This window comes from Electrophorus electricus, chromosome 5 (assembly GCF_041902795.1).
Source record: "Electrophorus electricus isolate QZ-2024a chromosome 5, ASM4190279v1, whole genome shotgun sequence".
Taxonomy (NCBI): Eukaryota; Metazoa; Chordata; class Actinopteri; order Gymnotiformes; family Gymnotidae; genus Electrophorus; species Electrophorus electricus.
Window position 1 is genome coordinate 5,470,001 of NC_137501.1, and position 14,494 is coordinate 5,484,494.

General features: G+C 42.1%; 1 protein-coding gene across 1 annotated transcript in view; it reads right to left on the reverse strand.

Moving 5' to 3' along the window:
• cabp7a (calcium binding protein 7a) overlaps window positions 1-14,470 on the reverse strand; it is a 17,910-nt gene extending 3,440 nt beyond the window's left edge. The window contains exons 1-2 of the mRNA XM_027010628.3: window positions 13,631-14,470; window positions 593-736 (exon numbers count right to left, since the gene is read on the reverse strand). Of these exons, the coding sequence (XP_026866429.1) occupies window positions 593-736; window positions 13,631-13,739 (253 nt within the window). The 5' untranslated portion in view covers window positions 13,740-14,470. The remainder of the gene's footprint in view (window positions 1-592; window positions 737-13,630) is intronic.
• Window positions 14,471-14,494: the final 24 nt, after the last annotated feature.

Here is a 14,494-nt window from a genome sequence, read left to right on the forward strand (position 1 = left end):
AAAATTTTATTGTGTGAAAATAAACATAGACATTTGAAAGTCTGATCAAATTAAATGATTAAATGAAAAATGTTTTATCTACATTGTTGATGCACGAGGAGAATCAGGACAAAACAGGTCTGCGGGTGCTCTACTGATCCACCATGTTGTAAATGCTGTTGCAACAATGTTGTATGAAGGGTGTGATTAGCATATAGCTGCTTATGCTACAAATGCTAGTAACACATATCAATGACAATTTGTCCTTTCAACACTTCTAGAACTATGGGGTCAAGCAAGTAATGAATGAATAATGGACAATAAATATGGAGGAATAAAAGCAACACCAAAGGATGGAGCTCAGAAGGACGCGTGCGCCATCCAATCAGAAGGGAGAGGGAGGGCCTATCTCTGGTAAAATAAAGGTTTCAAAACAAACAGCCCCTTGCGTGATCCTCATACGAATTCGTTCATATTTAATAAACATAGCAGTGCCAAATCTACAGTAGGACACAGCTGCAGTACAAGTCCTGCGCAGCAGGGAGCGAGCGGCGCGTGGGTGTGGAGGTGTGTGAGGCAGGGGGCAGAGATGCGTCCATCTGCGTCTACTCACCATCCATGTCGAGTCTCTGGATAATGACCTCCAGCTCCACCTCGTTAGGCATGTAGCCCAAGGAGCGCATGGCCATCCCCAGCTCCTGCTTTGAGATGAAGCCGTTCCCATCCCTGTCAAACACCTTAAACGCCTCACGGATCTCTGAGTGAGAGACACACAGGCCCGCACCCATACATGCATACACACGCACGCGCACACACACACGCGCACAAATATTTCATTCAAACTTTGAATGTCATTTAATATCACATGTGTAGATGAACATTAAGGAGCATAAAGGGAAACATAAAATAAATCATCATAATGTTTTCTTCATATTAATCCAACACCCCCCCCCCCCCCCCCCCAAAAAAAAGCACATTATGACAAGCAACTGTGTTAAAGACAAAATCTGAGTGGTGGGATTTCCATAACCACCGTGTCGCTTTGTTAAAAGCTTCCAGCGCCATGGGGCTTTTGGTCGCCTGGGCCATCTCATTTATATTCATTACAGATCATCATTCAGTCATATGCAATTTTCCACTTGTCAAGTCATAATGTCAAAATCATAATTGTGAAATATGTGGCATTCATGAACAGCATGGCAGCTAAAGATGCCCTTAATATATTGACTTGCATATAAGGTATACTGAGAGCGCGGATCAAATCACCATCCATATCGGTCGCACTTGACTTAGAGAATGCCTATGCTGCTGCACTATAATATATGATATATGATATATGGCTGACATAGTCACAACAAATGAGCAAATAGTGGAAGCCATCATAGCCATGAAACAGGAAAAGCCTGAAACAGAATGAAAACAGAAAAAAAAAAACTATATACAAAATCTAAAAGAATCCAAGTTGCACTCAGATATCTAGTTCAACTCTCTGACTGTTATGCATTGATCATCTTCAGCAGTGAAGTCACTTTCAAGTACTGCATGACATCAGAGTCATTGCATATGTATGTTACATATGGACCATTTACAGTGTGCTGAGTGTCAAAGGCTCACTGGGTAGTGATTACATTTACCTGACACTTTTATCCAAAGCAACTTTTATGAATGAGTACAACTTGAGCAATTGAGGGCCTTAATCAGGGGCCCAACAGTGGCAGGGCTTGAACCAGCAACTTTCCAGTAAGAAGTCAAGTACCTGAACCACTGAGCTAACACTGACCCAGTGACTACACTTCATGTCTTTGAAAGGTGACCGTGAAACAAATAACATGCTACTATAACTGTGACCACTCACTAGTTTGGGCTCAGTTACTGGTAATACTGGTAATGTTCTATGAAATATGTGTTCTCTAAAGGTAAAACTGTTTGGAATGTAAACAGAGAGAAATCACTGGTATTTTTCTTTGTTTCTTGTCTCTCTCTCTCTCTCTCTCTCTCTCTATCTATCTCCCTCCCCTCTCTCAGAGGCCATTGATATTTACAGCCTGCATCTTTGGACAAAGACCCAACTGGCTTATTGCTGTTCCCTTTCCTATGTTCTAATGTGCTACTGCTATTTATTATAGTGTTACACTCATGTCCACCAGGGCTCCTTGTTTCTGAATCGCTCTTAGTTAGGAAAGCCCTGATTTGGAGAGCTCACTTAACTTCAGACACAAACAGAGGCAAGCACACACACACACACACACACACACACAAACACATACACTCACTCACACTCACACACACACACACAGCTACAGAATACAGGCATGCCCACACTCCTATACTCCATTTACATTTACGACATTTAGCAGACTCCACAATCCTCACACACCATAACAGTCATGTGTGCGCACATGCAAACACACACACCCATGCAGAGACACACAAAAATGCAAATTTTGTATAATTGTTGTATGTAAGACATTTCTCCATATACTAAGTCCTCTGAAACATATGAAGCCATATTTATTCATTACATCCTAAGCGCTGCTGAAACGAACTAGACATCTCATCTCGTAAAGGGCCAAAGGACCAACACGGACTTTAAACGCACACGTCATGAAGTGAGACGTGGAGTACAGCGGAGCCGTGGACTGTCTTCTAAAACTAATTAGTCTCTCGTTTGTATTCCGATCCTCACTGTGAGCTCTTCATACACAGAAAACCCACGAAGCAATGACACTCGTCATGTCTGTTCATTTTCTTCTTCTTTTTCTCCTCCCCTCCATTACACAGAGATAGAACCAGTGTTGAATCACCTCTGCTGTCGCCCTGACATGCCAACACTCACACCAGTCAATTGGAATGCAATGATGGTATGCAAAGAGGATCCCTACTGGGTACCCTTTACAACCATTGCAATGACACATGCCCTACTCTCATTACACCAATTGATATTTACGGAATTTAGCTGATGCTTTTTATCCAAAAAGACTTACAATTATAACAGTACAAGTTGAGGGTTAAGGGCCTTGCTTAGGAGCCCAACAGTGGTACTTGGCAGTATTGGAGCTTAAACCACCTGTAAGCTATTGTTATTGGGTTGTTTTAGTATGTGTTATATTATTGGTGTTTTACAAACTGTAAGAAGTATGCTGTTATAGTAAAATGGCTTGAAAATGGTCTTTTGTTAGTCACAGTGATATCAAAGTGAATCATATCAGTCGTCTGCACAGAGGTTTACATTTGTTATCACAGGGACCTTTCAATGAGACACATCTCCTCTAAGGAGACACATCTAATGTCTCTGTTTGCTGATGGCTTGGCCCTTGCCCGGTTTAGCTCCTGTCAGAAGCCCTGGGGGCTTACTGAAGCCCCCCACCTGGACTAAGGTGACTCTGATGCCTGCTGCCTCTCTGTTTGATGTGGGGAGATGAGCTTCAAAGTACCAGTAGCCTCCAATGCACCCAGAGAGATGACACAGAGAGACAGACATGAAAGCAACCGGGTTACAAAGTGTGCCCATGCAGGCTAAAGAGGATCCATGTGCTTTTCGACCCCTGCAAACACATGCGCATGGATGTGGAAGGACACACACACACACACACACACACAATGTTTAAACTAAAACAGGTTGCTGTTGATTTTTTCCCATTGTGCTACTTTGCTATTACCTCTCAGAGACGATGTAAAGCAAACCCTCTGTAGCTCCTCAAAGCAGAATCACTTTACAACCAGAATCAGGGCCTATTCTTTTTTCCTTTAAAAAACGTCTGATTGAAATTGTCAATTCAGAAAGAAAAAGAAACGCATCATCAAGGACGTTAAGTGGTGTTTAACGGTGCCGATGCACACGCTCACATCATATTTCCATGGTGCGGATGGCGTCATTATTCATATCCTGTATCATTTCTAATGACTCTCCTTTCCTGCAGGAGCTCTAATAGGCCTGATTTAATAGCACAGACAGTCGGCACCCTCTCTTACCCACGGTACACCTCTTTATCTCCAGCAGATTCAAACACTCTCAGTACTCTTTATGTAATGCTCTTAAAAATCAATGGCTTCAAAAATACAGTTAACCCCTCGTGTGTGTGTGTGTGTGTGTGTGTGTGTGTGTGTGTGTGTGTGTGTGTGTGTGTGTGTGTGTGTGTGTGCATGCTCCCTACACTACTTTTAAGCATCTGTGGCAGGTCTAATCCATCTCGTGTGATGAGAGGGTCTACCCCAGCACCAGCAATAGATTTCACTATCACCATAAATGTATTTTAACAAGACTCTGGAGTATTCAACTGCTGTTTCAGAGAAATTCTCCTATCATGTTTCTTGGTGCCTCTGAGAGGGTAAAATTGCACATGACCTGTGGGACAAGGGAAGGGTGTGCGGGGTGTGTGCGGGGTGTGTGGAGGGGTGTGTGGAGGAGTGTGGGAGTGTGTGGACGGTGTGTGAGGGGTGTGTGGAGGGTGTGTGGAGGGGTTTGTCGAGGAGTGTGGGAGTGTGTGGAGGACGTGTGAGGGGTTTGTGGTGGCGTCTGTAGAGGGGTGTGTGGAGGACGTGTGAGGGGTTTGTGGAGGGGTGTGTAGAGGATGTGTGATGGGTGTGTGAGGTGTGTGGAGGGGTCTGGGTGCTCTGCCTGATGTAGGTCACTGTGCTGCATCACCCAACAAGAGGCAACAGTGAGCCAAGGCACAGAGAAGCACAATTCCGAAATTTCTTCGTATGAGGAGGTGGCCTCTCCTGAGGATCACTCAGGAAGCATCCAGCTGAATTTCTTTTAATAGATTCCACTCTGTTTGATTCACAACCCAAGACGGGTAACCACTCTGGAGGACACCCTGTTTCTTCAAAAGCACCTCAGCGTGTTGTAAAACACAAGAATAAGCATCACCTGGAACATGAGCAAACACCACAGTGCTCCAGGAAATCCCAGCCTGGAGCATTTGTACAGCACACAGACGTTTCCTGAAACCCGGAATTTCTACACATTTCCCATGTGTGATACATTCCTGCAGCCCGATAAGACTTTGTTTGTGTTGTGTAAGGGCTTGACTCAGCTAACGTGGCTGACGGCTCTCTGAGCAGTGAATAAAGCAAGACCTCCTTTGTTAAGAGATGTTCTGGTAATTATAGGGTGACAGAAGCCCGACTCCGAGTGCAGAGCCGCCACCTGTCAAACGTCCACAAAGACGGGCTGAACTTCTGCAAACACACTGCTGGGAATGGCAGAGAGAGAGCGAGAGAGAGAAAGACAAAGCTGTCAGAGTGAAAGGTAGTAAGAGGGAAAGCGGGAGAGAGAGAGAGAGAGAGAGAGAGAGAGAAATATAAAGATGGAGGGGGACGAGATGACAAATAAAATCATTAGGGAACTTTATCGGGACTTTCATCTCACGACTCAGCGTTTTATACGCAGCTCACTCACAGTCCAATTCGTACCTTCATAATGAAACGCACCAGCACCCATGTCTTTTAGCAAGCCCTGACCACCTCCCTCGCAGCTGCTTCTGTTGGGCTTTCTCAGTGTGAGAATGATCCATGTTGGACTGCGCCGGCTCCCATTTCCCACAATGCCTTTTGAGCGCACTCAGTCAGCCCTCATAGTGGTGAAGGTGTCTCGCCCAGCAGACGACCTGGAAAATCTCTCCATCAGTTCAGTTCATGAGCCATTAATGACATCACAGCTCTCAGTGACATCCTAACTCCTGGTGATATCCCAACTCCCAGTGACATCCTAACTCCCGGTGATATCCCAACTCCCAGTGGCATCCTAACTCCCGGTGATATCCCAACTCCCAGTGGCATCCTAACTCCCAGTGATATCCCTACTCCCAGTGACATCCTAACTCCCGGTGATATCCCAACTCCCAGTGACATCCTAACTCCCGGTGATATCCCAACTCCCAGTGGCATCCTAACTCCCAGTGATATCCCTACTCTCAGTGACATCCTAACTCCCGGTGATATCCCAACTCCCAGTGACATCCTAACTCCCGGTGATATCCCAACTCCCAGTGACATCCTAACTCCCAGTGATATCTCTACTCCCAACATCATCCCAATTTGCATGTCACAGTACATACTGTGCCATTATGCAGACTGTATACAATATAGACATAGAACTATAATTTTATACCATATATGCATGTACTTTCTCTCTCTCTCCCTCTCTCCCTCTCTGTCTCTCTCTATAAGTAGAATGGTCTGTTGTTTCAACCCACAGTGATGATAAAATAAATAAAAGTCAGTACAATTTCTGTTCAAGTAAATGCAATCTTATTATTACACACATCCCACCAAATGCGTCCACGCTGCACTTATCTTGATTGCCGCACACCTTGTCTGTATCTGGGCAAGTTTCATCCAGCACACTTTAAATGGTCTATGCTGAAGGGCTCAGGAAGATTGGAACACTATTTCCCAGCCTAATGCCAAAAATCAGAGCTGATCTCCAGGGAGACAGTTTAAAGTTCACGGCCTTCACTTAAATGTCATATCTTGTTTTTACCGTGTAGAGCAAGATATTTGATTAATGATATGAGTCACTCTCATGTCCCAGCTTGGAATGAATACAGATACATGGTCAAAGAGCAAATTACATGTGCGTACATCACACAGCCCCACCCCAACCCCCACCCACACACACACACACAAACACACACAGAGGATGCACATGAGCACACAAGCACACACACACACACACACAGAGAGAGAGAGAGAGAGAGAGAGAGAGAGTATGCAAGTGAGCACACAGGCACACACACACAGAGAGAGAGAGAGAGAGAGAGAGAGAGAGAGAGAGAGAGAGAGAGCACACAGGCACACACAGATGTGTTCCCAGGCCAGGACTCCCCCCATCCTGTCCTGGACATGTATTGTGCCTGCAGAGTTTAGTTCCCACCCTCGTCTAACACACCTGATCCAGCTGATGATGCCCTTTAGTTGCATGTGAATGTCAGAGCTGTGGGTTGGAAGTACACTGCAGGCGGTAGAGCTTCAGGACTGGTCTGCCTTGAGTTGGCCTCATTCTCACTGAAAGGGTTCACTTTGCCCCTTACAATTTGCCCCAGCACCTCTGGAAATCTATCAAAAGCACCCTCACTGAGACCCAAATGTCTTTTTTTCCTATCAGTGTAGGTGTCAGTAATTGAAAACCATCCTCTGTGCTGGTGTGTTTGTGTGTGTGTGTGTGTGTGTGTCTCCTTTTCACTACCTAACCTCACAGCAATTTGATCTTCCAAAGGATGTTATTCTGTAAGTTTTTGCTTTTTTATTAAATCCAAAAAACTAAAATAATAATAAAAACTCTGTTTTTATCTGAATATTCCAATATATTAGTTCATTGTGCACAAAGTGTAAAATCTAATCAAGTCAGTGTGGTGAAAACATATCAAAACATTAATATTTTAACAGATATCAAGGGATTAAAAGGTTTGAGGATCATTTATCTGAAATTTGAGATACATTTATCTGGTTTCATTCTGGATAACAGTCTGCTTTCCATCCATCAGACACACATGTCCGGCATAAAACTGTTTCTCACAAGATGATAAATAACTCAGGGTCAGGGCAGGTGAATTAAAAATCACCAGACAGCAGTTGAGCTACACTGGTGGACCTATTCATATGAAAGTCAATTGTAGCCAATAGCGGAGAGCTAACTTGGGATGGCTAAGATATCCGCCTGTTCTCAAACGCACTTTGGCTGTGTATCAGATAATGAGTTCCACTTGCTGGGCTTTAATTGGTCTCCAATCATGCAGCTAAAGATGCATGAGTGAACATGCAAACTTCCCACTGTAGCAATGACACTATGCTGGTCCACATATTGGTCTTCTTAGCTGCAGCAGTACTGCCTGCCCTTATACCCTTGTTATTACAACTAGCATCTAGCCATTTAGTATTTTCCACCAATGAAGTAACAAAACACTTCAGTAAGTCTCTCTGAATAAGTGTCTGTCAAATGCTCTAAATCTAAACTTAAATGTATTGCATACTGTACTGTAGTGTACTAGAGAACATTGCATAGTGTAGTCCAGTAAAGTATATTTACATTTTTGTCAAACTGGAGTTATGTAGACTGTTAATATGAAAACTAACACACCTTACAGATTGAGCAAGACTAATTTAACACCTCTCTTAATATGTTACTGACACAGCATTCTGAAAATGTCTAAGAGGAAATAAATCTACCCACAAATGTGTTTTGTATCCTCTGGCTATCCTTAATAAAACCAAAACAGAACTTTTCAAATCCTTTAATCCTGCCAGCATACAGATCAGATGTGGGGATGACCAGGGTGTGAGCAGGTGGTCCACTCCTGACCATCTCTTCTCGTCACCATTACAAGGTCAGGGCCCGGGTTGAACGAGAGGGTTTGACATCAGCAGATGAAAATGCCGCCTGCAGAATAGCATGCAGAGGTCAAGAGACGCATCTTGCCACTGTGCCACTCAGGAAGCTTCTGACTGCCCAGTTCTTCTGTGTCGCCGCACTCTCTGCGCTCGTGCGCTGGTGAGGCGCGCAGAGTCACAGAGCAAAACCAACAGCATTGTTAGACACCTAACAACTAATGTTACTGTCGCAGAGCTGAATCTGATTCGATTTCACAGTAAAAGAGTTAATATAGGCTAAACTGAATTGTGATTCCTATGTTCTGTGAATCCTGTGTTAATCTCATAGGTCTAGCAACAGATTATTTTTCATATACTATACAATATTTACACTATTCAATATTTAAATCTTTTATAAAGGAGGCACAAAACAATGTATGAGACAGGAGCGTCATTGTATGGTATAGTATGTTCAAATAGTCCAACGGTACTATTATTGATCGACTATTTACATTTACGGCATTTGGCAGACGCTCTTATCCAGAGCGAATTAGAAAAGTGCTTTGTCATTTACTTATAGAATAAGTCCTAACCAGTACAGTATCTTAGAGTTCAAGATACCATTGAACTAGAATGCTTCTGAAATACAGGGATCAGTGCTGATGCCTAAAAGTGCAAAATACATACATCAAAAATGTATACAGACTACAGACATCAAAATACAGACATCAATCAGTGCAATAAACAATAAGTACTAGAGTTAGTCAACATAGGAGCAGTCAACATCAGCACAATAAACAGTACCCTACAATAAGTACTAGAGTTTTAGTTAACATAAGAGCAGGGTCATTTAAATATTCCACAAATAGATGGGTCTTCAGTCTGCATTTGAAGATTGCAATGGACTCTGCTGTCCAGACAGCAAGCAGTAGTTTGTTCCACCATCTAGGATCAGTAGTTTGTTCCACCATCAATCTTGCTGCTTGTCTTCTTTAAGACTTGAAGCAAGGTATTTCAAGCTGAGCCATACTTGAGGTACAAAGTACTTGAGGTACAGATCAGGCTTTGACTGTAGTGTAGTAGAGAACACTGCATAATGTATTCTAGTAAAGTATATTTACATTGATAGATGTAAATATACATAACACTACACTAAATTATTTTATTCAAACAATAGTGTATTTATGTGTTCACTTTTTGCTAGAATCACCCATCAGATGGAACAGCTGCCTAACTGGCACTGCATGCGAAGTGTGTTCTTGCCTCCGAAATGGATTCATATGGAAATGTGTTAAAAGCACTTCTGTCATTGACATAAATACGCATATTAGTTCTACCCTACCTTTAGCTGTGAATAAACAATCAATCAAGATATTTATATTTGTGGAATCTATTAATGTAGCTTGTTTGAGATTAATTGTGTTTATGAACAACTGATTAAGTCAGTATATCTCATTGTGCTTTTAAATATCTTATTGAACTTGTCTTATTAAGATCTGCAGGATCCATCAGAAAGACATCAGAAAGACACAATTAAAAACTCAAAGCTGCTGTATGATCAGAAACACTCAAAATCTTTAATGAGGTGGGAACGATGACTTGTTCTTATTTTGTTGTTGCTGTTTGAATATACAGAAGTTCTCGGTAGCTGTACCGTGTACTGCAACACAATGATCTGTATACATATTGTTTCCTAATGGCTCCCCCTTCGGTGCAACCATGACTGAAACTGGCTCTCCATGTTTGACGGGAATGACTGAAGTGATCATCCATGTCCCTCCAGCCTCTGCTGGATTCCAAGGATCTTACGGTCTTCCATATGCAGGCCCTCAGACAGAAGGGGTGAAAGGGGCCTGAGGCTCATGCTGCAGCAGGTTCAATCATGGCTATATCTGTCTCCACTGCCTCTGCCAAGAGGTTTAATCAAAGGCAGAATGGGCTCAGAGCCTGATCCTCGCCATGCGGTGGCACTGGGATGCCTCGTGGAGCACATCAGAGGTGCAGGCGGCTTCTGGGAATTCCCTGCTCCTGGGTACAGCGTTACTGCCGGGGCATGACGCAGTGCAAATAACTGAAACGGACTGTACTGAAAGGGTGTGACTACACAAAGGGAGTGCAAACAAAGCATGCAATGGTGAAAGATCTTGTGAGTTTTTACTCTGGGGCACCAGGTCAGAGTAAAGCGAAGTCCACCAGAAATGTTTGTAAGTAGTGTTTATTCATTTGACAGCTTCATCATGGGAATTAGTTTCAACCTGTTCCAACCAGGATTTTCCCCAATTTTAATTACATGATTTGGGAAAATTCCTATGCCCTACGCAAAACATATATATATATATATATATATATATATATATATATATATATATATATATATATATATAGTGTGTGTGTGTGTGTGTGTGTGTGTGTGTGTGTGTGTGTGTGTGTGTGTGTGTGTGTGTGTGTGTGTGTGTGTGTAAAAGTCCTGGAATCATTTAAGTAAATATTTGAGGATTAGCATATATATTCAAATTTGAAACCCAGTTGGCCCATAACCTCTTTTCATTTTGCCTGCATGGCATCCCAGTGTTTGGGGGGGTGTTACCACTAGCACAGCATTATTTCTTGTTATTTTGTATCCTTTAGCTCAGTTCTTTCAGCCCACACTGGGTGAAAAGGTTTGGGGACTCCAGGGCGAAGCCAACATAAAGCCAACATAAAGCTTACATAAAGCCAACATAAAGTCAACATAAAGCCAACATAAAGCTTACATAAAGCCAACATAAAGTCAACATAAAGCCAACATAAAGCTTACATAAAGCTTACATAAAGCCAACATAAAGTCAACATAAAGCCAACATAAAGCTTACATAAAGCTAACATAAAGTCAACATAACGCTTACATAAAGCCAACATACAGCCAGCATAAAGCCAACATAAAGCCAACATAAAGCCAATATATAGCTAAGATAATGGCAACATAAAGCTTACATAAAACTAACTAACATAAGGCCAACATAAAGCCAGCATAAAGCCAACATAAAGCCAATATATAGCTAAGATAATGGCAACATAAAGCTTACATAAAACTAACTAACATAAGGCCAACATAAAGCCAACATAAAGTCAACATAACGCTTACATAAAGCCAACATACAGCGAACATAAAGCCAACATAAAGCTAACATAAAGCTAACATAAAGCTAACATAAGGCCAACATAAAGCTAAGATAATTCCAACATAAAGCTTACATAAAACTAACTAACATAAGGCCAACATAAAGCCAACATAAAGCTTACATAAATCTTACATAAAACCAACATTACACTAACATAAAGCTAATATGAAGACAATATAAAGCTAAATTAAAGCTAACACAAAACCAACATAAATTAAATAGCTTCAGTTTTATAAATTCTCTACAGATTCTTCTTTTGTCTGGCTCTAGACTGGCTCTTCCCATGTAATGTCATTAAATTCTTAGTTATAATTCAATAGATTACAGGGTGAATAATAATTTCTTAACATGCCTCACATTGTGACTCAAAGCACAAAAACAGCATTAATAAAATTAGAAAACACAGCACGTCCTTATAGAAAAAAAACATATGAAGCCCATGTTGGAGTATTTTAACTGTGCTGTTCCTCTTTTCATTTCAAACAAAACTAATCTGGTCTTGAGGTGTGTGTGTGTGTGTGTGTGTGTGTGTGTGTGTGTGTGTGTGTGTGTGTGTGTGTGTGCGTGCGTGCGGCCTTCCCTCTGTTTACAATTTGCCTTGCAGATCTGTGGACAGGCTCCATCTGCATGGAGCAGAATCCTGTTGCAGGTGTTAGAGGCATCTGAATTAGGCAGAGCAGCTTCGTTCTTCATGTGGTCCACTGTAATAGCCTGTCACCTCACTGCCTCCGAGCGCACCAGCTCGCACCTGCTGCTGCGGGTGTGTGCACCAGTGACCGCTCGTGACAGTTGTCCCATTAATATCCACACAGACTGTTTAACACCTCATTCACAGGCAAATGTCATTTTCAGATTGAATCTTAAGTACACACACACAGGTCAAGCTGCATCTTGGATGGATGTTCTGATCAGTTAAGCAAGCCCTTTAACTGGTGCTCTTGAGAGAGAGTATTAGATAGACATTACTCTAGGACTCTAGGATCTCTAAACTGTGCCCATTCTAGAGCTCATTCAAGAACTCATGCTAGAACTCATTCTAAGCTCGTTTCTAAGTGCAAATGAGATATTTCTAAGCTTAGTGCAAATGAGAAAGTCAGTCAAGAATGAAATCACATGTATCAAAAAGTTTTGTTTAAACACATATTAGCCTGAGTCAGAAACTGGTCGAATTATTGGTATAACCTGTAAAAAAAATATTTAGTTGAAAACTGGCATTGATTTGAGCTGTTCTATATGTGGACAATGATATTTATATTGAAATTAGAAAGATGACCACAGCTGTTGCTTTTGGGCTTATGCTTACATTAGAATTCTAAAGGTCTATAGATGGTTATTGGGGCCCTATTGGTTTTTGGTTAGAATGAGTCTCAGAGAACTGCAATGGCTGATTGGGGTTCCAACAAATTATCAACATTAAGATTATTTCAATTATTCCAGTTTAAATTACTTTAAATAGTATCACACAAGCTGAAATCAGTTACATAAACTAGACAACACTGGACTGGCCCTTTAGCCTGTAACCAAAGACCTAATCGAGTAGTAATATACTATAAACTGGGTAATGGTAACCTATGACAACGCACATCTCAAAAGACACTAAAAAAGATGAGAAAGCATGCGATTTATTCGTTTTCTTCCTCTATTTTTGTGATATATAATAGTAGCGCGTGAAGTCAAATAATTTTGCACGATTAACCGTCGATTTAGACTATTTGTAAAAAACACGGTTGAAATCTAAGCCGATGTCTATAAAACGCATAAGTTTTGCAGGAAATATCGGAAGAGGGTGAGTGTGGCGCTGTCCGTGGTCCTGAAGCCCGTGTGTTAAATATACAATCTGATAACCAGCCGTAACAAAGACGATGCGTGCATGAAAGTTTATAAAGCCAGCATCATATTTTGCACTTTCTTGGCAGCAAAATGTTTAACCCAGCATATGTTCTTTCATAATGAGAAAAAGACGAGGCTTACCCAACGCAATAACAGGTGCCCTATATTCAAACCGAGATACTTCGCTGGATATGCAACGAATGCAACTTAATATCTATTCTTTGCTGCCACAATATCATTAATGGAATGATTCGATGGGTGATCAGGCATATATCCATATCAGACTATAGGCCTATCTGAATATAGGAAAAGCTGTATGAACCACAGACCAAGACTCCATGACTCACCCTCCACTTCGTCTTCAGGTAGGTTGACCGGTGTCCGGTACGAGAGGATGTCTGGGATGGTACAGATTCCCCGGTACATCAACGTGGAGGTCACAGGATGCATGGGCATTTCTGCGGTTTGTAGACGGTGGCACCCGTGTCCCGATCTTCATATATGATTTAAAGTCCAGACGTCAACTTTCCTCTACTTTTCAGAGCAGTTGTGCGTGTACGCGTACAGCGGTGAACTGCGGTCACCCTAAAGCAGAAGCGTAGAAAAGGGGCTCTCATCCGAGAAAAACAGGGCGAATATCGCTAGGAGCTCCCGTGGTTCTCCCTCGGTGCGCACGATAGCGCAGCCTGTTTGAAGACACCTAATGTTGGAAATCAATTATCTCGACGCCAGCAAGACACGCACGGACGGCTGGGGCTGGTCACTTTAAAGTAAATGAATGAGATAGCAATCTAATATCAAGTTTACCTCTAATTGTCTACGAACCAGCGTCCGAGGTTAGTTTGTCATCAATTGCGTCTTGCGTCTGCACTTGTTAGGTGACCAAGGTAGCGAATTAAGCTTGTCCAATCGGCGCGAATTAGAGGTAATATATCATTTCCTACTTTATATGACATAGAAAAAACAACCACGCGGTTCATCACTGCGACGAAGTAGGTGTAGGCGAAGGCAAGAAAACGCTGGGGTGCAGACGCATTATTCCGGTTCCGCAGCGCCAAAGAGCGCTGTTTAGAATGCCTCACAGCATTATCCGTTTTACCTTTTTTATGCTCCTTTGGAAGACTTCTGGAAAACACAGACGAGCTAAACTTGTTGGATACCTACACTTGTTGGATAGCGAGAGCCCAAATCTGAAGTCTTTATATTTAATT